Source organism: Erigeron canadensis, chromosome 9, assembly GCF_010389155.1.
Source record: "Erigeron canadensis isolate Cc75 chromosome 9, C_canadensis_v1, whole genome shotgun sequence".
Taxonomy (NCBI): Eukaryota; Viridiplantae; Streptophyta; class Magnoliopsida; order Asterales; family Asteraceae; genus Erigeron; species Erigeron canadensis.
The window spans coordinates 36,321,065-36,342,289 of NC_057769.1; the positions used below are offsets into that span (position 1 = coordinate 36,321,065).

The window sequence follows — 21,225 nt, forward strand, 5'->3', positions numbered from 1 at the left end:
TCTTCTTGATCAAATTTCTCCAAAAAAAGAATAATTATGGCTGATGCTATTATTTCAGGCCTTGTGAAAGATTTGCTGGGGAGACTGACATCTGCAGCTATCCAAGAGTACCGTCTGCTTCGGGGACTCAAAAATGATCTTTTAAAACTGAGTGATGATCTCAATCAGATCCAAGCTGTTCTCCAAGATGCCGAAAAGAAGCGTAGGAGCCAAGAGGCTGTAGAATTATGGGTCAAGAGTCTAAGATCCGCGTCGTTAAAGATAGAGAATGTGTTGGATGAGGTCTCAACGGAAGCCATGTTGCGACAGCTACACAAGGAACTAGGCATGAAACACAGGCTAAGAGCCTTCTTCTCCTCCCATCATAATCCGCTTATGTTCCGTACTAGGATTGCTCACAAAGTTAAAGACATTCAGAGAAAGTTAGCTGACATTTCAGCTAAAAGATTCGACTTAAATTTGTCTCCTGAAGATGGAGGAATAGGTGGTGGAATTCCCAAGAGGGAAACCGGCTCACGTACAAAAGTTTCAACTGTTTTAGGAAGAAATGAAGATATGGAGACGGTAATTGAAAAGATATGTAACAGTGACATAGGCAAGAATGAAGATAATGACATTCGGGTGTATGCACTATGGGGTATGGGTGGTTTGGGAAAGACAACTCTAGCCAAATTAGTGTATAACGATGAACGGGTGAAGGGGCATTTTGATTTCAAATTTTGGATCTATGTCTCTGAAAACTTCCAAGTTAAGGAGTTAATAAGAGGAACATAGAATCCATAGATAAAAGCGAGTGTAGGCTTTCACGGCTAGATGAGTTGCAAAAATGCGTTCAAGAGAAGTTACGGGGAAAGAGATTTCTAGTTGTGTTGGATGATGTTTGGATCGAGGACAGTGAAAAAGACAAGTGGGAAGACTTAAGTAACACACTAAGTTGTGGGGCACAAGGCAGCTTTGTTATGGTGACAACACGTTCCAAGACTACTAGTAAGATGATGGCTAAGTTTCCAGAGTTACAGCATGAATTGGGATGTTTATCGAAAGAGGACTCGTGGTCATTGTTCAAGAAGTTCGCATTTGCTGAAGGCAGAGAGGGTGGAGAAATAACAGAGTTAGAGCCTCTTGGAAAGAAGATAGCCGAGAAATGTAAGGGGTTGCCTTTGGCAGTGAAGACTTTGGGTAGCATGATGTGGTCGAAAAGCAATAGGCAGGAATGGCAACATGTGATGGATAGCGACATATGGGATTTGCAAGAAAACAATATCTTGCCAGCATTGAAGTTAAGCTATGATAATTTGCTTCCACATGTAAAGCGGTGTTTTGCTTATTGTTGTATGTTTCCTAAAGGCCATGAAATGGAAAAAGATGTATTGCTTTTATTGTGGAAGGCAAATAGATTAATTCCATCAAGAGGAGATGTAGACTGGTATTTGCTTGGAGAAGAAATTTTCAACTGTTTGGTATGGAGGTCTTTCTTCCAGGTTGTTGACAACGAATATAAAATGCATGATTTGATGCATGACCTGGCGAGGTATGTGATGGGGCATGATTGTTCAATTATGGAGCCTGGTAAGGAGTCGATAGCCCCAGATGAGTTGCTTCACTTAAGTTCATCTTGTCCGGATTTTCCTTATTTACAGCCTGATTTGGAAAACTTAGAATCGTTAAGGTCAGTATTCTTCTTTTCAAGGGAATTTATGCCAATGTTTGGAAATATATTTGACCATCTGTATCTACGGGTGTTGTACTTGGCTGAAATCAATATATTAACATTGCCCGAATCAATTGGCAAACTCAAACATTTGAGATACTTGAATTTATCAAAGGCATGTATACAAGTTCTACCAGAGTCGATAATTTATCTCCAAAACTTGCAAATGTTACTTCTGAATGGGTGTTGGGAGTTATATAAGTTGCCTGATGGTATGAGATACATGAGGAATCTTCAATACCTGGACATCTCTCGTTGTCCTTCGCTTAGGTATGTGCCTGTTGGAATCGGAAAACTAACTAGTCTCCGAAGACTTTCAAGTTTTCCTATCGGTGAAAATAAGGGGGCCCAAATAAGGGAATTGGGGAAACTAAATCTTATTGGTCCGAATTTGATATTAGATGGTCTTAAGAATGTTGGAGGTTTAAAGGAAGCCCAATGTGCCAATCTTAGAAGCAAAACACATTTGTTAGCATTGTGCTTGAGCTGGTCACTAGGTCGTGGGGCACATGATGAAGAGCCGTCAGCACAAGATATAGAGGTTCTTGAAGGATTGGAACCAAATCCGAGTCTCGAGGATCTCACAATATTCAAGTACATGGGAAAAAATATTTCTCCAAGTTGGATGGTCAAATTAAGAAATTTGGTTGAAATTCAATTTTCTGGATGTTTAAAGTGTGAACATATACCACCACTTGGAAAATTTCCTAGCCTTAGAGTTATTAAGATTGAAAACATGCATAGAGTTGAAGTATTTCCATGATGACGACATGTCAGGGGACAACTTTCTATTTTCACAGTTACAAGTGTTAAATATATTTCATTGTTACCAATTGAGAAATTTGCCAGGCAACCTTCCAAAACTCAAGGAACTATAGAGTGTTGTGAGAATTTGGTTTCTTTACCTGATGAGATGCAAAGTTTCAAGGATCTCAATACACTTGAGATCGTAGCATGTGAAAATCTAAGTAGAAGATGTGTGAAAGGTATCGGTGAGGATTGGCCTAAAATTTCACACATTCCAAATGTCGACATTCGTTGCCCCTTTGCAAGGTATCATGTTCGATCTCCTCTTCCTTTATGACACATTTGGTAAACATAAAGCATTAGTAGGTATGGAAGTGTAAGTAAAATATTTATTTTAACAAATTACATTAACTTTCTTCGGTAATCATGATTGTCTTACTCGCTTTGTGAGCAGACTACTCGCTTTGCGAACCCAGAGGCAAAGCAAATTAGCCTCTGTGGCCACTAGGGTATCTTTTTTTAACAAACCAGGAATTGAACATGTAATCTCATGCGAGTTTCACTCTTTTGGAGACACATGTTTAACCAATGGACTATCACCCTATTGGTTATGAACAAATTTTAAAAAAAAAAAAAAAAGCAATATTTTCATCTTAAATAAAAATTACAACAACTCAATTAATATTTATATAATGAATCTGTATGCATCGTAATATTATATATAGTTGATAAATGATATATTTATATTGTATATCCTTTTGGTTGCTATTTCTTCTGACTAACTAGGTGATTTTCAATTTACTAGAAAGATGGCTAAACTTGGTATATGTTGGTATTAATTTGAAACGATGCTTAGGCTACGTGGTTTTTGCCTTTGGAAACCAAATGTTGAAACATATCATTTTAACCATAATAGAATAGATAGACAACACGTACTCTTTGAGTGATATACTTACTATAATGATAATACTAAGTTGTATAGCAATTAGTTCTAAAATGAGTTGTTGTACCGTGAAAGATAACAAAAGTTGAAGTGTTGAACTTTTGCTTTATTCAGGTACGACTGAGAAGATGAATCAACTGTAGCTTGAAAAGTGTCATTATGTATGGCTTAGGACACTACATATATACTTACGCAATAACTTTAGTTTTGGTTGGTTTGAGTTTAGTGGAATGAATTTTGTGGGTGCATTCACTGTAAATTCTCAGGACAACACTCGTCCACTAGGGATCACCTAGGGGGTCGATCAACGGCTTGTTGCACGTGCCAAGTGCAATCACGATTCCTGCGTGAGTTAGGATCAAGTGAAGATTGCTTTTTAGTTTCAAAGAATGTTCATTTCTTCGAGCTGTATTTTTTTTTTTGAACAGCTTCAAGCTGTATTTCTTCTAGTTGTATTGATAGTGTACTTGTGTTCATAGTTCCTTCGTGAAGCTTCCCCATTTAATAATATTTGTGTGATTGATTGTATGTTCCTCGAAATACCAAGGGAGTCCATATTCTATTTTATATCAATTCTATGCATCATGATTTGTTTCTTGCTAAATGTAACCTTGTCATGATCCACTTTAAGAATAAGCCGAGATCACAAACCACAACGAGCACAGAAAGCGTGTGATGATCCACCCCGCGTATGAAGAATATCGGATACTGAATTGAAAGACTAACTCTAGGGACTCCCAACCAATTTCCGTAGCACCTGTATCCGTTATTTATAAAGAAAACCTGAAACTTGCAAAAGCAAATTTATGAATGTGATTTACCTGATTTATGATTTGGGGCTAGCTAGGCTCAACAAATTTTATAATTTATGGTTTCGATTCAGAGAGCTACGGTGGAAGTAGGCAAGTGGCCGAGCTAAGAAAGTGAGTCCAAAGTTTCTTTTCTTCATGCTTTGCTTTAGTATAAGAAAATTGATTTTGAATTTTGACTATGACAATCAATGTACTCTTTCGTATATGCTAAGTTTGCTTTAGAACTTTGGGTTTTATCACCTCATGGTCGATATTGTTACTGCAATTGTTAACCATTATTGTTTGACAACACAGAGGAATTAATCTCACCTGTACGAACAATTACTAGGGACTCAATCATTCCAAGAAAGGAACATAATAGGTACCTGTACGGCTGTACCCACGTTCATGGGTGAATTCTGATTTGAATCAACAGTGGTTGCAGGATTGCACGTTCCATTAATCTCCTTGGATCACTGGAATCCGATTGCAATCTACGATGATGCTTTGATCTAAATTGAAATCCAAAACCTAACAAGAAAGGAAGAACGGAAGAAAGAAACCCCCGACAACAACTAAGTAGTGAATACAACGAAGCTACACAGCATATCACTATAATATTTAGGTCCAGGCAAAAACAAGAAATACCATGTTCATCAATATTTGACCAAAGTAAACATAATATTAAATTGCATGCTATAACCAGCTAAACTCAGAGTCTTCCTAGCTACAAACTACAAACAAGATATTATAGTTTTTAATACCAAAACCTTCATTGATTCAAGCATGGCTGCTGACCTTATTGGTTTTGGTAAAATAATAATAAGCGTATGCCAACACCAGGATAAGTATGGGTAAAACCAACATGACAGCGGTGTTGGATGAGCTCCCAGAAGCTTGTTTTGACCCAGAACCCGAGCTTGAAGGCGGCTTGTACTGTCCTTTTTGTGGCAAAGTGTTGACATCAATATCACCCACATATTAATCTTTTAACATGTCTCTTGCATTTTGGCTGTTGCCAACATCTTCAAAATCCTCTGTGGCATCTTTCTCTATAAAAAAAAATAATTTTAAAAATCAAATCATCAATGAAATTTTATAGATGGGTGGTAGATATTAAACAAGAGAGAAGAAACGCCAAAGGTAGCAGTCTTACTGGTGGCTAACACTAAGACTTCATCACCGGCCCGGATGATCATCCAGAAATGGGGTGATATCATACACCTGAGTCACAGTACAGAACATGTCAATAATATGAAATATATTCTCACAATATCCATTTAAGTATTGAAACAGTTGATAAAAGGTGTTCAACATACATATTGTTGATCCAATCAAGTTTTACAAATTATATGTAGCATTAGAGTATACAACTGTTCATGTCCAAGTCAAAATGAACATTTGTAAGCACAAAAAACAAAACAAGTCTCTAGATTCAATCAGTGAGCATTGAGAAAAAACCAAGAAAATCCCCATAACATGTGAATCAATTTAAGACATGCACCTATGACATAACTTTTCGATTTAGGTTCATAGACAGCTGGTTTGGGAAAAGCATTATAAGCGGCTACTCCAAGCTAGATGAAAAAAATTGTTTGTATAGAGAAGAAAGGTAACAGAAAAAAATGTGGTCGGTTAAACTCATAAGGGTCTTTATACGCTTAGCCAGAATATAAATATGAAGGCCCGAATAGGTGTTGGTTAAAAATCTTACACAACACTGCTTGAAACTATTTGTTTCTCCAAGTGCAGACCCTTATTAGAGCGACAGCTCGTATCTAAAATCATTATCAAGTGGCTCATCATTTCAATTAAAAATCACAAAGAGAACAAATTTAAATCTGGTCCACTGTCCAAGAATGTATTAAATTTCTTCTCAGCTGCATGATGTATTTTAATGGACATTATGGGAACTAAGAGATACAAGTTTAAAGAATTAGTTTGTTGAAGACTTGAAGTTTTCACAACATTTCAAAATCCACTGTGAGTTCTTTATGCTGTTCCATTACCGGAAAACAAAAAAACACAAGCGTACACAAAACATGAATGACAACAGCATATCTAGAGTCATGGATGCACCAGTAAATAATTTGAGACAAAATTACGGAGAAACAAAATTTAACTCACAACAACGTGAAGAATGATATATGAAAAATCATTAACTTCAAAACAACATAACTTCTTTTATCAAACAGTATTGCACGGGGGTGATGGTTCATAAATTTTTAGGTTTTAAAAAAAAAAAAGGTTTAACCTGGAGGTTTAGATGATACTTGAGTACTAAAATATTCCTTTTACATTACCGTTGAGATTATGATCTTTTAAGTTGAAGGACAAGAAATACAAATTAGAGCCAGTTGGCTTTTAAGCAATTAACTGGTCCCAGAATAAGCAACTAACCTGTGATGCGAAGTTTTAGCATCTTCCGCTTTATAAACTCAAACTAAAGTTTTTACTTTTTACTATGGGGAATTGCATCCATACAGTTTTCATTCTGCAAGTGGTTATGTTCATGAAATTCTAACAACAATCTTAAACTTACTTAACTTCTAGTTAGTCATCTAAGTTCTAAGGACCCAATAATGTGGTTCTTCGAGCCGAAAAAACTGCTTTCAGAGTGCACATCCAAACACTAAGTAGTTGAGTAACGGAAATTTAGTCTCAGAACTAACCCCAAGTTTTATTATTTTCTTAAATGTCATAAACAATATATATATATATACACACATATATATAACTCATTCTTGAACTCTTTCTAGATTGTTCATTCTTTTACCTATCTTGTCCCACCTAACTAGTTTGCCATAAAAGACTTTGGTATTTCTTTTTACTTTAGTTTTGGATGAACTGCTATTGAGAATACAATATAGTGCCTACACTTCGAGAAACCCGAATGTCTTCACTAGCTGCTAACCTATATATAACTCCCAGCTAGTTGCCATAACCAAATCATTACCATCATGTTATGTGATATATTGGTCCCAAACAGACGTCTATATTACATAGTATGGAATCAGAGTAGAGATGCAGAATTTAAAATTGATATCATCATTTATACTACGTATTTCATGCCTTTTTAATTTTGGAAATGATGAAAGTAATGTAACATTTTCACCTAATACCCCTTAACTTACACCACCCCCCTTAATATTAATTACCTTTACATCAATTACCTATACAACTCGCCGCCCCCAACACTACCACGCCATTACCACCGCCAGTCGCAGCTGCCGCCGCGCCATTGTGTGGGTACCCTAGTTTTCCTTTAAAGCCAAATAAATTGTAAAAATATAGTAACTTTTGAAACATATCATATTTACTTAAGTTTCAATAACTATGGGGGTTACAAACAGCTAGCAATATGTATTTATTATTGAATTAGTTTTAAATGAATTTCATTTAAGAATGGGCATTTGTTTGTTGTAAAATATTCATATAAATAAATAGGGTGTAGTTAAAGTCTTAAACCATTTGATAGGTATAATAAGTAATTGGTGCATAATTAAATCAATTTTACAGCCCTTGTGCCACATACTCATACGCCTTATAGTTCTCGACGACATACACACCAAACCCAAAGATGATTACCTGGGATGTACTAAGACACACCTCAAACGTGAAAACCCAAAAACTAAACCTAAGGCTTACCCAAACATGTTAGATATACAAGTCCTCACACAACATACTAAATGCAGATTTCATCATATGGTCACATTTTTTATTAGTAAATAAACATGCATGTCGCATAAAATTACATCCACACTAAAAAGCAATTCTAAACTTGCAATAACGACGCGCAGCCTAAAAATATTACGACGACTAAACAAGAACGTGAGAATCCAACAAATTAAGCTAAGTAAGGTGAAACCCTGACATCATATGACCCAACAACATCAAACCAAACAGTTCCAAGTAATTAACCTAGCTACATCGATATCGTATGGTCCCAGTTGAGCAACTAATAAATATTTTCATACGAAAATATGTATACATTGTTTTGTACAGAAATAATTAAGTGGAGAATATAAATTGGGATTTAATTCAGTTATGGGAATATTACCTGAATGGAATGGACGTATTCCACACTAACAGAGGTTGGATAAAATTGTGAGATATAAATTGTCGCTATCAAAGTGGGCTGGGCGACTTTTTTTTGAATTTATTATTATTTCGGGTTTTTTTTTTTCCTTTGAATTGGAATTTATGGGAAATGGGAGAAGATAAACCCTAACTAAGATTTTCCCCTTGATCAAAATAGACTAGTGACTGTTGTTATTATAAAGTTTTTTAAAGAGTAAAGTCATATTTCCCTCCCTAAACCATACAAATATCATATATATATCCAATTTAAAAATAAAATATAATATTTCACCTCCATAAATATTAAAATATCATATATGTCCAACTTAAAAGAATAACATCATATATGTATAACTTAAAAGAATAATATCATATTTCCCCTCTTTGAATATAAAATTATCATTTGTACCCAATTGAAAATTAGCTGTAATTAAATTTAAATATCTAAAACAATTAAAAATTACTTTAGAATATGTTAATAATCATATTTTTTTTCCGAGTAAAATGCCAACCTATGTATTAATGCAATTAAAAAAACTTGCATTCACAATAAAATACATAAACGATATAAATCTTTTTTTTTGTGTTGATAGGCCATCAGACAAAAATTTGACATATGATCGATACTTGCATGTTTTTTAGATGCCCGTGCTAATTTGCTTATATAGGTTGAAAGTTGAGACTGATATTTTATGCATATTATATTTTTTTTAATTACTGATCTAAATGCATTACGATTTGATTGTGGTTGCTCATTTGCATAGATAGTACCAACATATAGTTGAATAATGGATGTAATAATTCCTAATGGATTAAAAATAAATACAATGGTTATAAAAATTTAAATACAAGATTGATAAATTGGGTATATATGATATTTATATGACTTAAGGAGGGAAAATATGATATTAGTTATTTAAGTTGGTTATATATGATATTTGTATAGTTTAGGAAAAGGAAATTTGAAATTTACTCTTTTTTAAAAAAGGTTTTGATTTAGATGAAAGATTATTGATTTGCACAAGGGGTCAAATTCAGAAAGTCAAAAGCATACATTTTGACTTTTAGTTGCCCATGCCATCACTGACATTAATCAAAAAGCTAGCCGCTCCAAATATTCCAACCCCTTTAAACAGAGGAATCGGGTTGCTGTGATGGGAAGGGGAGCAAAAAGCAACGTGATTTGGATTAGTAGGAGACAATCAGAAGTTCGATCCCCATCACATCCAAAGGTTAGAGGTTTTTTTTTTATTATTATTTAGGTAGAATTTAGAAAGAGTTGTCTATATCTTAACCTCGTTCATACACCGTCGAGATATTAGAACCCAAAACATGTAAAAGACGGCAGTGATAAGATTAAAAGAGATAATGGATTACACTTACCATGTATTCATGATTTTAGGTAGATTATTAAGAGGATATATCATGTTCCATAAAAAAAAATAAAAAATGCTTACCTATGTAAAATTGTAGTAACTTACAATAAAATAGATATAGTAAAAAGTATAAAATGGAGTATAAGATAATCTATATGAATTTATATCATATCATCATTGTATAACAATTATAGTTTTTAAGAGACGGACATAAATGTCTTGTTTTGTTTATGGACAAGGATTCAACAAGCAAAGAATCCTAAAACTATATGTTGGCAGGCAGAATGTATCAAGTTAAGAATATGCTATATATTAAAACAACATAAGTTAAGAATAAGTTAGAAGGGGTATTTATGTTTTTCCATTATGATCACTTGGTACACTTTGTTCCTGTCATTTTGGATTTCTTATTAATTTTTACATAGTACTCACCCCATAAAAACCAGTGTGGTCAGTCTTAAATAATCTGGAAAAACCATGGCCGATGCAATGCTTTCTGGCCTTGTGAATGATGTGGTGGGGAGACTCACTTCCCTAGCTATCGAAGAGTTTAGTCTGGTTCAGGGATTCAAGCGTGAGATATTGTCACTCAAGGATGATTTCACTATGATCAAAGCCGTCCTTAATGATGCGGAGCAGAAACACAAGAATAAAGAGGCTGTAGAATTATGGCTTAAAAGTCTAAGATCTGTGTCGTTGAAGATGGAAAATGCGCTAGATAAAGTCTCGACTGAGGCTATGATGCAAAGGTTACACAAGGAACTAGGCTTCATATACATGGTAAGCGCTTTCTTCTCCGCTAATCATAATCCACTTATTTTTCGTACTAGGATGGCTCACAAAGTTAAAACCATAAGAAGTCAGTTTGATGACATTACAGCCCAAAAATTAAAGTTAAATTTGACTACTAGCGCCACAAGTAGCGTAGATGAGGGAGTAGCTGGTGAGATGCCATATAGGGAAACTAGCTCGCTTATACATTCTTCAACTATTTTTGGTAGAAATACAGAGAAGGAGATGGTAACTGAAAAGATATGTAGCAAAGAAACAGTTGGCAAACACAACGTTGATGACATTCCGGTGTATGCTATATGGGGTATGGGGGGACTGGGAAAGACGACTGTAGCTCAATTAGTCTATAACCATGAAAGGGTGACTAACCATTTTGAGTTAAAATGTTGGATGTATGTTTCTGAAAATTTCCAAGTGAAGGAGTTACTAAAAGGGATCATAGAATCCATAGATAAAAGCGAGTGTAGGCTTTCACAGCTAGATGAGCTGCAAAAAAGAGTTCAACACAGGTTACGGGGAAAGAGATTTTTAGTTGTGTTGGATGATGTTTGGATTGAGGACAGTGAAAAGGCAAAATGGGAGCAATTAAGCAAAGTACTAAGCTGTGGAGCAGAAGGTAGCATTGTTGTGTTGACAACATGGTCCAAGAGAACTAGCCAAGTGACGCTAAGGTTCCTGAGTTGCAGCATGAATTGGGATGTTTATCACAAGAGGACTCGTGGTCATTGTTCAAGAAGTTCGCATTTGCTGAAGGCAGAGAGGGTGGAGAAATAACAGAGTTAGAGTCTTTTGGAAAGAAGATAGTCGAGAAATGTAAGGGATTGCCTTTGGCAGTGAAGACTTTGGGTAGCTTGATGTGGTCGAAAAGCAGTACGTATGAATGGCAACGTGTGGTGGATCACGACATATGGGAGTTGCAAGAAGACAACATCTTGCCTGCATTGAAGTTAAGCTATGATAACTTGCTTCCACACGTAAAGCGGTGTTTTGCTTACTGTTGTATGTTACCTAAAGGCCATGAAATGGGAAAAGATCTATTGATTTTGTTGTGGAAGGCAAATAGACTAATTCGACCAAGAGGAGATGCAGACTGGTATGTGTTTGGAGAGGAAATTTATAACCATTTGGTTTGGAGGTCTTTCTTCCAGGTTGTTGACAACGAATATAAGATGCATGATCTCATGCATGACTTGGCGAGGTATGTGATGGGGCATGATTTGTTGATTATAGAGTCAGGTAAGAAGTTAATAGTCCCCAATGAGGTGCTTCACTTGAGTTCATCTTTTCTCGATTTTTCTTCTTTACAGCCTGATTTGGAAACGTTAAAATCCTTAAGGTCAGTATTCATTTTAGCAAATAAACCATATATAGGTTATGGTTTTGGGACTTTATCAGTAGGTGGAGATGCTACTGCTAGTTCAGAGAGTATATATACAGGTAATATTAGCCATATATTTGACCATGTTTATCTAAGGGTGTTGTACTTGGAAGGGATTGGTTTAAAGACACTGCCTGAATCAATTTGCAAACTCAAACATTTGAAATACTTGAAATTATCAAATTCGATATTCGAAGTTCTACCAAAGTCAATAATTTATCTTCAAAACTTACAAGTGTTGCTTCTGAATGGGTGTCGGCAGTTACGTAAGTTGCCTGATGGTATGAGATACATGAGGAATCTTCATTACTTGGACATCTCTGGTTGTTGGTGGCTTGAGTATTTGCCTGTTGGAATCGGAAAACTAACAAGTCTTCGAGGACTTCCATGGTTTCTTATTCATGATAATAAGGGGGCCCAAATAGAGGAATTGGGGAATTTAAATCTTCTCGGGCCAAATTTGAAATTGATAGGACTTGAGTTTGTTCGAGGTTTAAAGGAGGCCCAGAGTGCCAATCTCCAAAGCAAAACACATTTGTTGGAATTGGTCTTAAACTGGTCACGTGATGAACGACTTAGGGCACATGATGAACAGGTTCTTGAGGGATTGGAACCAAATCCAAGCCTCGAGAAACTGACAATATACGGATACATAGGAACAAATATTTCTCCGAGTTGGATGGTTAATTTGAGGAGTTTGGTTCAAATTTATTTTTCTTACTGTAAGATGTGTCAACATATTCCACCACTTGGAAAATTACCAAGCCTTAGAGTTATTAGGATGGAAAGCATGCATAATTTGCAGCATTTCCATAATTACGACATGTTAGGAGACAACATTCTCTTTCCGAAGTTACAAGAGTTAATAATAGACGATTGTAGGAAGTTGATAAATTTGCCTGACAACCTTCCAAAACTCAAGATACTAACAATAGACTATTGTAATGAGCTAGTTTCTCTGCCTACCAACCTTCCAAAACTCAAGGTACTAACTTTAGAGGATTGCGAAAAGTTAGATTCCTTACCTGATGAGATTCAAAGCTTTAAGGATCTCAATAAACTTACGATCAAAAAATGTGCAAATCTAAGCATAAGATATGCAAAAGATATCGGTGTAGATTGGCCTAAAATCTCTCAGATTCCAAATGTCATTGTTGCCCCAAGGTAATATGTTGTGCTAGCTCTCCCTTTTATGTAATATCAAATAGCGTTGTAGAACTTCTTAATGAACATTGTTTATGTGCGTTGTATACTTGTATCAGAGAAAGAAAAAGATGAAGAAAAGATAATACATAGATATGACCCTTTGCCTGATTATGTAGATCGTTAACAGTTTATTAACTGTGAAAAAAATACCATCAACAAAACTGTTTTTAAGATAACTACAAAAATCAAAACCCCTCTGAGATTTTTTTTTTTTCTTGGTGCTGCCTCCGTCTAAAAGTAAATGTGCGTTCGACGAGTAAAACCAATGCCTATAACAAACGGCCTTATTTGACATAAGTGGAGTTGATCTCACCTAGCTAGAAATATTATGAAAGCACACCAAAAAACGAAGGATTGGGAACATGTAGATGCTGTTACCAAATAGATTTACACTTTTTTTAAGAAGATTAAACAATTACTTGCGCTCAATTCATTCCATCCCATGCAAAGAGCAAAATAGCCTACCGGTATAGGTGATTCACAGGTGAATTCTGAGTTGAAACAACGGTAGTAGTGACAGTGCCTATGATCTCCTTCGACCACTGGGATACAACTGCAATTTAAAATGATGCCTTTTATCAAGATCCAAACGGAAATACAAATGTAACAAGAAAGGAAGAAAGAAACCCCCGACAACGACAAAGTAGTGAATATAACCAAGCCACACAAGCATATCATCATAGCATTAACTAGGTCCATGCAAAAACAAAAATACCATGTTCAGTTTTTCACATGTTCAACAATATCTGACCAAATTAAAATAAAGATCAAATTCCATGCTATAAGAAGCTAGACTCGAGCCTTCTAGCTACAAATTACAAACAATATATTATAGATTTAAATGCCGAAATCTTCATCATTTCAAGCATGGCTCCCGACCTTATCGGTTTTAGAAAAATAATAATAAGCATATGCCAACACCAGGATAAGTATGGGTAAAAACAACATGACTGAGTTGTTAGATGAGCTCCCAGACGCTTTTTCTGACCCAGAACCCGAGCTTGAAGGCGGCTTGTACTGTCCTTTTTTTGGCAAAGTGTTGACATCAATATCACCAACATAGTAATCTTTTAACATGTCTCTTGCATTTTGGCTGTGGCCAACATCTTCAAAATCCTCTGTGGCATCTTTCTCTATAAAAAAAATAATTTTAAAAATAAATCATCAATGAAATAATTATGCTGGGTGGTAGATATTAAAAAAAGAGAGAAGAAACGCCAAAGATAATAGTCTTACTGGTGGCTAACACTAAGACTTCATCACCGCCCGGATGATCATCCAGAAATGGGGTGATATCATACACCTGAGTCACAGTACATAACATGTCAACAATATGAAATATATTCTAACAATATCCATTTAAGTATTGAAAAAGTTGATAAAAGGTGTTCAACATACATATTGTTGGTCCAATCAAGTTTTACAAATTATATGTAGCATTAGAGTATACAACTGTTCATGTCCAAGTCAAAATGAACATTTTGTAAGCACAAAAAACAAAACAAGTCTCTAGATTCAATCAGTGAGCATTGAAAAAAAACCAAGAAAATCCCCATAACATGTGAATCCATTTAAGACATGCACCTATGACATAACTTTTCGATTTGGGTTCATAGTCAGCTGGTTTGGGAAAAGATTTATAAGCGGCTACTCCAAGCTAGATGAAAAAAGTAGTTTGTATAAAGAAGAAAAGTAACAGCAAAAACTGTGGTCAGTTAAACTCATAAGAGTCTTTATACGCTTAGACTGAGTATAAATATGAAGGCCCGAATAGGTGTTGGTTAAAAAGCTTACACAACACTGCTTGAAATTATTTGTTTCTCGAAGTGCAGACCCTTATTAGAGCGACAGCTCGTATCTAAAATCATTATCAAGTGGCTCATCATTTCAATTAAAAATCACAAAGAGAACGAATTTAAATCAGGTCCAACTGTCCAAGAATGTATTAAACTTCTTCTCAGCTGCATGAGGTGTTTTAATGAACAACGTATTCTTATAACGTTAATTACAAGCTTATGGGAACTAAGAGATACAAGTTTGAAAATTTAGTTTGTTGAAGACTTGAAGTTTTCATAACATTTCAAAATCCACTGTGAGTTCTTTATGCTATTCCATTACCGGAAAACAAAAAAACACAAGCATACGAAAACCATGAATGACAACAGCATATGTAGAGTAATGGATGCACCAGTAAATATTTTGGGACAAAATTACTGAGCAACAAAATTTAACTGACAACAATGTTAAGAATGATATATGAAAAATCATTAACTTCAAAACTATATACCTTCTTTTATCAAACACTATTGCACAGGGGCGATGGTTCATAAATTTTTAGGTATTAAAAAAAAAGGTGTAACCTGGAGGTTTAGATGATACTTGAGTACTAAAATATTCCTTTTACATTACCGTTGAGATTATGATCTTTTAAGTTGAAGGACAAAAAATACAAATTAGAGTCAGTTGGCTTTTAAGCAATTAGCTGGTCCCAGAATAAGAAACTAACCTGTGATGCAAAGTTTTAGCATCTTCCACTCTATAAACTCAAACTAAAGTTTTTATTCTGGGGAATTGCATCCTTACAGTTTTCATTCTGCAAATGGTTATGTTCATGAAATTCTAACGACAATTTCTAGTTAGTCATCTAAGAACCCAATAATGTGGTTCTTCGAGCCGAAAAAACTGCTTTCAGGGCGCACACCCAAACACTAAGTAGTTGAGCAACGGAAGCTTAGTCTTAAAACTAGCCCCAAGTTTTATTATTTTCTTAAATGTCATAAACAATATATATATATATATATATATGGAAAAGTTAAATTATGGACTCCTTATTTTAGAGACCATTAAGGACACTTCTCAATCATTCATTTTTCATCATCTCCGACCACCACCACCACCATCATCACCACCACACCATCATCTCCGACCACCACCATGATCCTCCGGCGACGACGACCACCGCCACCACGAGTTACACATGTGTAAGTACAACTTACATTGTATTTACACATGTGTAAGTTATACAACCACCATCACCACCACCATCATCTCCGACCACCACCATGTGTAAGTTACATGTCCCTAATGATCCCTAAAATAAGGAGTCCCTAATATAACCCAACCCTACTATATATGTATATATATAAAACTCATTCTTGAACTCTTTCTAGATTGTTCATTCTTTTACCTATCTTGCTCCAACTAACTAGTTTGCCTTAAAAGACTTTGGCATTTTCTTTTTACTTTAGTTTTGGATGAACTGCTATTGAGAATACAATATAGTGCTACATTTCGAGAAACCCGAATGTCTTCACTAGCTGCTAACCTATATAGAACTCCCAGCTAGTTGCCATAACCAAATCATTACCATCATGTTATGTGATATATTGGTCCCAAACAAACGTCTATATTACATAGTATGGAATCAAAGTAGAGATGCAGAATCCAAAATTGATATCATCATCTATACTACATATTTCATGCCTTTATAATTTTGGAAATGATGAAAGTAATGTAATACTTTCACCTAATACCCCTTAAAATATCTTTCACTTACACCACCCCTTAATATTAATTACCTTTACATCAATTACCCATACTACTCGCCGCCACCAACACTACCACCACTAGTCGCCACCGCCACCAATTACCACCACCAGTCGCAGCTGCTGCCACCACCACACCGTCACATTGTACGGGTACCCTAGTTTTCCTTAAAAGCCTAATGAAAAATTGTAAAAATATAGTAACTTTTGAAACATATCATATTTACTTAAGTTTCAATAACTACGGGGGTTACAAACAGCTAGCAATATGTATTTATTATTGAATTAGTTTTAAATGAATTTCATTTTAAGAATGGGCATTTGTTTGTTGTAAAAATATTCATATAAATAGGGTGTACTTAAAGTCTTAAACCATTTGATAGATATAATAAGTAATTGGTACATAATTAAATCTATATCTTATATAACTTTTACAAAGTATGCCATCAGTCAAGCTATTTACCGCTCTTGTGCTCGTTATCGCAGTTGCTGGTAATCTTTATATCTTTTATTCCATCACTATACATGACATTTTCAGCATTATTATTATTGTTAATAATTGATTTTATAAGTGAAGTCATGTGATTGGTTTCTCTTTTTTTAGACACCCAAATAACGAACGCTAAAGTCTGCCTAGATCGGTGGACGTAATTAAATTAGTATTATCTATAACTACTAATTAGAGCATAAATCAGTAATACATCTGAGAAAATAATAAACATTATACAAAAATAACAATACCCACCCAATAATAATCAAAATAAAGATTTGGATGGATTTTTGAAGTACTAAAAATGGAAAGAAAGAAAGAAAGAGTGAGTGAGACGGACCTTTCCAGAAATAATAAGCCAGCAATCATCTTTAGTGGCGTGTTTTGAAGCCTCTTCAAGTGATATAATTTTGGTTTCCTCCGAACCCATTTCAGCCCAGTTAGATCCGATCGATAGATTGCAGTAACCGAGATTCAGGTAGCGGAGATCCCGATCAATCTATCAAAATCCCACCAACTACAAAAACCCAAGGATATAATATAAGGAGGAAAAGTAATACTACTTTTCATCTTTGGTCCATGACTTTTCTTTTTTTAACCTTTTTTACTTCTTTTCTCCTCTATCTTTTTCGCATATTATATGCTTTAATTTATTGGGGTTTGCTAAATACAGCTCTTAGAATTGTGTTTAAGGTGCATAAATTGTTTGTACATTTATCATGAAAATCAGGGGACAGACTTTTAATATGGAAGGTACAAATTTTTTAATGCACGTTAAATACAACCCTTTAGGGCTGTATTTAGCATTTCCCTAATTTATTTAGTAGTTTTATGACAAGTGTTACGTTGTACGGTATAATTTAATTTGGTAATTGGTATATCTGATTACCTTACTTGATACAAAATGAATAAAAACGTGTTATGTTATTTTAGTTGTCCGGTATTGTATTTTAAAGTCTTTTTCTCTCAACTTTGACCGCAAATATTTTTGTTTATATTCTATAACATTTGATATAAAATATATAAATAAATTTGATTTTAAACGAACTTTTCAATGATAAAATTTTCATCAAGTATTATATAATACAAACAAAAATATTTATTTAATAGTCAATGGACAATTAAGATGGGACGGAAGAAGTATATGCTTGTAAAACAATTTTATGTTATGAAAACCTTGATGTTAACATCAACATTTTTAATTTATATTAGTATTATAGTAATAAAGAGTTTGAACTTGGGACTTGTCAAGGTAAATGTAAAATTGTATTTTGTTTCATTGTACCTAAAAAAGAGTTTGTAATTAATTTTGTCTAACATTAGATTTAGCACTAAACTTTGAAGTTTTAAGATTGCAGTAGCCGAGATTCAAAGTAGCGGAGATCCCGATCAATCTATCAATCTAATATTAAAAACTCCACACACCTACCACAAAAGCCCAAGGATATAATATAAGAAAAAAATTGAAAAAGGAGAAGGAAAAATACTACTTTTCTTTCTTAACCTTTTTTACTTCTTTTCTCTTCTTATCTTTTTCACATATTATATGCTTTTATTTATTTACTTTTATGACAAACGTTACGTTGTACACCATAATTTTAATTTGGTAATTGGTATATGTTCTAGTTTACCTTAATTTTTTGAAACGTAAAAAAAAAAAAAAAACAAACGTGTGATGTTAGCTTGTATATACTTGTCTTACAATTACAACTTTATGTTATAAAAGCCTTGATATTAACAATTACAACTTTTTAATTTTTATGTTAATTTGTGTAGGGATAATACTATCTAGATCATATCTCTCATAAATCCGGTTTTTGTTGGATTAGGTACAGTTGTTTGTTGTATATTAAGGAAGAGTTTGGGCTTGGGACTTGTCTTAGGTCAAATGTAAAATTGTATTTTCGTTTCATTGTACCTATAAAAGAGTTTGAAATTATTTTTGTCTAACAATATATTAAATTTTTAGTTTTACTAAGTTGAAGAGAATGTTGTTTTTTAATGAGAAGTTTTAAGTTAGAATATTATCTACTTGAGGCTGATTATAGAATTTGTTAGAACCAAACATTAAAAAGAATAATAGAATGAATAGGCTTCGTCTGTTCATCCGTTTTAATTTATACCTCGACAGATCAACCATGCAAAATAACCTTCGTTTGTTCATCCGTTTTCCAGTAGAGATATAAATGATCCAATAGGTCTTTATAGCTGGGCTCATGGGTGTGCTATTAGCCCATGTATCCATTTTTATTATATTTTTTACTTTTGGTTTTCTTTTACTACTTTACATGTGCTTATGAGTGTTCACAGATTCCAATTTCCACAAATGACTTGTGTTTGTTCCATAATGTATGCTCATAACGTCACGTGATCACAATATTAATTATTAACATTTATGTACAGACTGTGTTTTCATGTGTTTATTAGTTATTACAATTGGTTTTTAACGCGCCCCGTATCCCGACCAGCATTTTTAGTATTTTGACCAGCCAGATTTTGCAGCGAGGGTTGCTGCAAAAACCCATGTCACGTCAGCATTCCACTAAGCCCGCTTTAAATGGTTTGACCGACTTTACTCCACTTATTGCAGCGAGGGTCGCTGCAATAAGTTAAACCGGAATGAATTCGAATAAAAACCGATCCACCCATCCATTCCATCATTTTCCTTCCTCCACCCATCCATTCCATCATTTTCTTACACTTTTTCTTCCGATTTTGTTTAACAAAATTTAACAAATCCATCCACCAAAACACCTCCGGCTACTAACAATCCAGTCCCCTTAGTATAACAATCCGGGTATCACGAAGTGTCGGGATCATCACCCCCGCCAGCCACCATTGGGCAGTACCGCCAGCCGCCACTGCCGTCCACCGCCACCCATCATCGTCTGTCTTACAGGGAAGTGGTATTAGCAGCGACATCTGGACTTTTAAGTGCCCCCGTTATTTCCCGTCCGCTGTTTGATTATCCGGCTATCCTCCCCCAAATTCCGGCCGGTCGTCCTCCCCCAAATTTTCCGGCCATTTCAAATTCTGGTATGTATTTTATGCTTTTTGATTTTTATTATATGTGTTTTTGATAGTTAATTTGTTATATTGGTATGTTAGTATAGTTTTTGTATATATATTAGTTTTGTTAATTTGTTAGGATTATTAGTTGTTTATAGGATTTTAATAGGTTTGTTAGTATATTGGTATGTTATTATTAGTTTTGTTAGTTTTGTTAATTAGTTAGTTTTGTTAGAATATTGGTATGTTAGTATAGTTTTTGTATATATATTAGTTTTGTTAATTTGTTAGTTTTGTTAGGATTATTAGTTGTTTATAGGATTTTAATAGGTTTGTTAGTATAGTTAGTTTTGATTTGTTGATAATTTAGTGACTTGTTAGGAGCCACTAATTTGTTTTGTTAGTGATTTGTTAGAATATATATCGTTAAATGCAAAATTACGTAGATTAAAATTTGTTAAAAAATTGATTAAAATAAATAGGCAAGATTATGATCAAAATATATGTTTAATTTTTAACTTTTTCTTTGATGCTTGTATCAATTTTTAATTTCGCTAACTTCTTCTTTGATGTTTATAAAAGAAGAAGTTAAAAATCAAAGAAAATTAATATTTTACAAGCATCAAAGAAAAATTGATACAAGCATCAAAGAAAAAGTTAAAAATTAATAATATTTTACGTTCAGAGTCGGGATGATAAACTCCTTTCTTTCAGCAGACACATGGTCCCAGCAGTCGTATGTCTGAGGGATGTGGCGGACCAATGTGCCAATGAGGCTCTTATACATAGAATAGTTTGGGCTGATCGCCTGCCACGTTTTTAAGTTGCTGGTGTCAAAGTCGATCGACAGACGGCCTTTCTTCGCGAACTCGGCCTCCAGATTTAAATTCTGACAGGGCCCCCCTCTCCTTTCCCTTTCGTGGGGCTAGCAAAAATTAAAAAGACAAGTTAGTAAAAAAATATTAAATTAAAATATGAATTATAAAGAACCAAATTCTAAAAAGACAAGTTAGTAAAAAAATATTAAATTAAAATATGAATTATAAAAAACCAAATTCCTTACCGCCGCTGCCTTTGCAGCCCTATGTAATCTTCCACCATGGTGTACGTGGGTCTTCATTGCCACCATCACCGCGATGGTAAGTCGCCATCTATAT

General features: G+C 34.5%; 2 protein-coding genes, 1 long non-coding RNA gene and 1 pseudogene across 3 annotated transcripts; 2 read left to right on the forward strand and 2 right to left on the reverse strand.

The window, feature by feature from the left end:
* LOC122582399 (putative disease resistance protein RGA3) lies at positions 1-4,005 on the forward strand. Its single transcript, XM_043754787.1, is given in 5 exon segments — positions 1-757; positions 760-2,453; positions 2,455-2,584; positions 2,587-2,764; positions 3,516-4,005. Coding segments are annotated over 5 exon segments (2,733 nt in total). The 5' UTR covers positions 1-36; the 3' UTR covers positions 3,526-4,005.
* Positions 4,006-4,775: 770 nt separating this feature from the next.
* On the reverse strand, positions 4,776-8,429 carry LOC122582900. Its single transcript, XR_006321280.1, has 3 exons — positions 8,253-8,429; positions 5,349-5,416; positions 4,776-5,244 (listed from the first exon to the last, which is right to left on the reverse strand). It is a non-coding gene; the product is annotated as an uncharacterized LOC122582900 (long non-coding RNA).
* A 1,689-nt stretch (positions 8,430-10,118) lies between these two features.
* LOC122582971 lies at positions 10,119-13,104 on the forward strand (annotated as a pseudogene).
* A 567-nt stretch (positions 13,105-13,671) lies between these two features.
* On the reverse strand, positions 13,672-17,627 carry LOC122583850 (cytochrome b5-like). The gene is made up of 3 exons (XM_043756228.1): positions 17,400-17,627; positions 14,261-14,327; positions 13,672-14,157 (listed from the first exon to the last, which is right to left on the reverse strand). The coding sequence occupies exons 1-3, from the start codon at positions 17,487-17,489 to the stop codon at positions 13,886-13,888; spliced, it is 429 nt and encodes a 142-aa protein (XP_043612163.1). The 5' UTR covers positions 17,490-17,627; the 3' UTR covers positions 13,672-13,885.
* Positions 17,628-21,225: the final 3,598 nt, after the last annotated feature.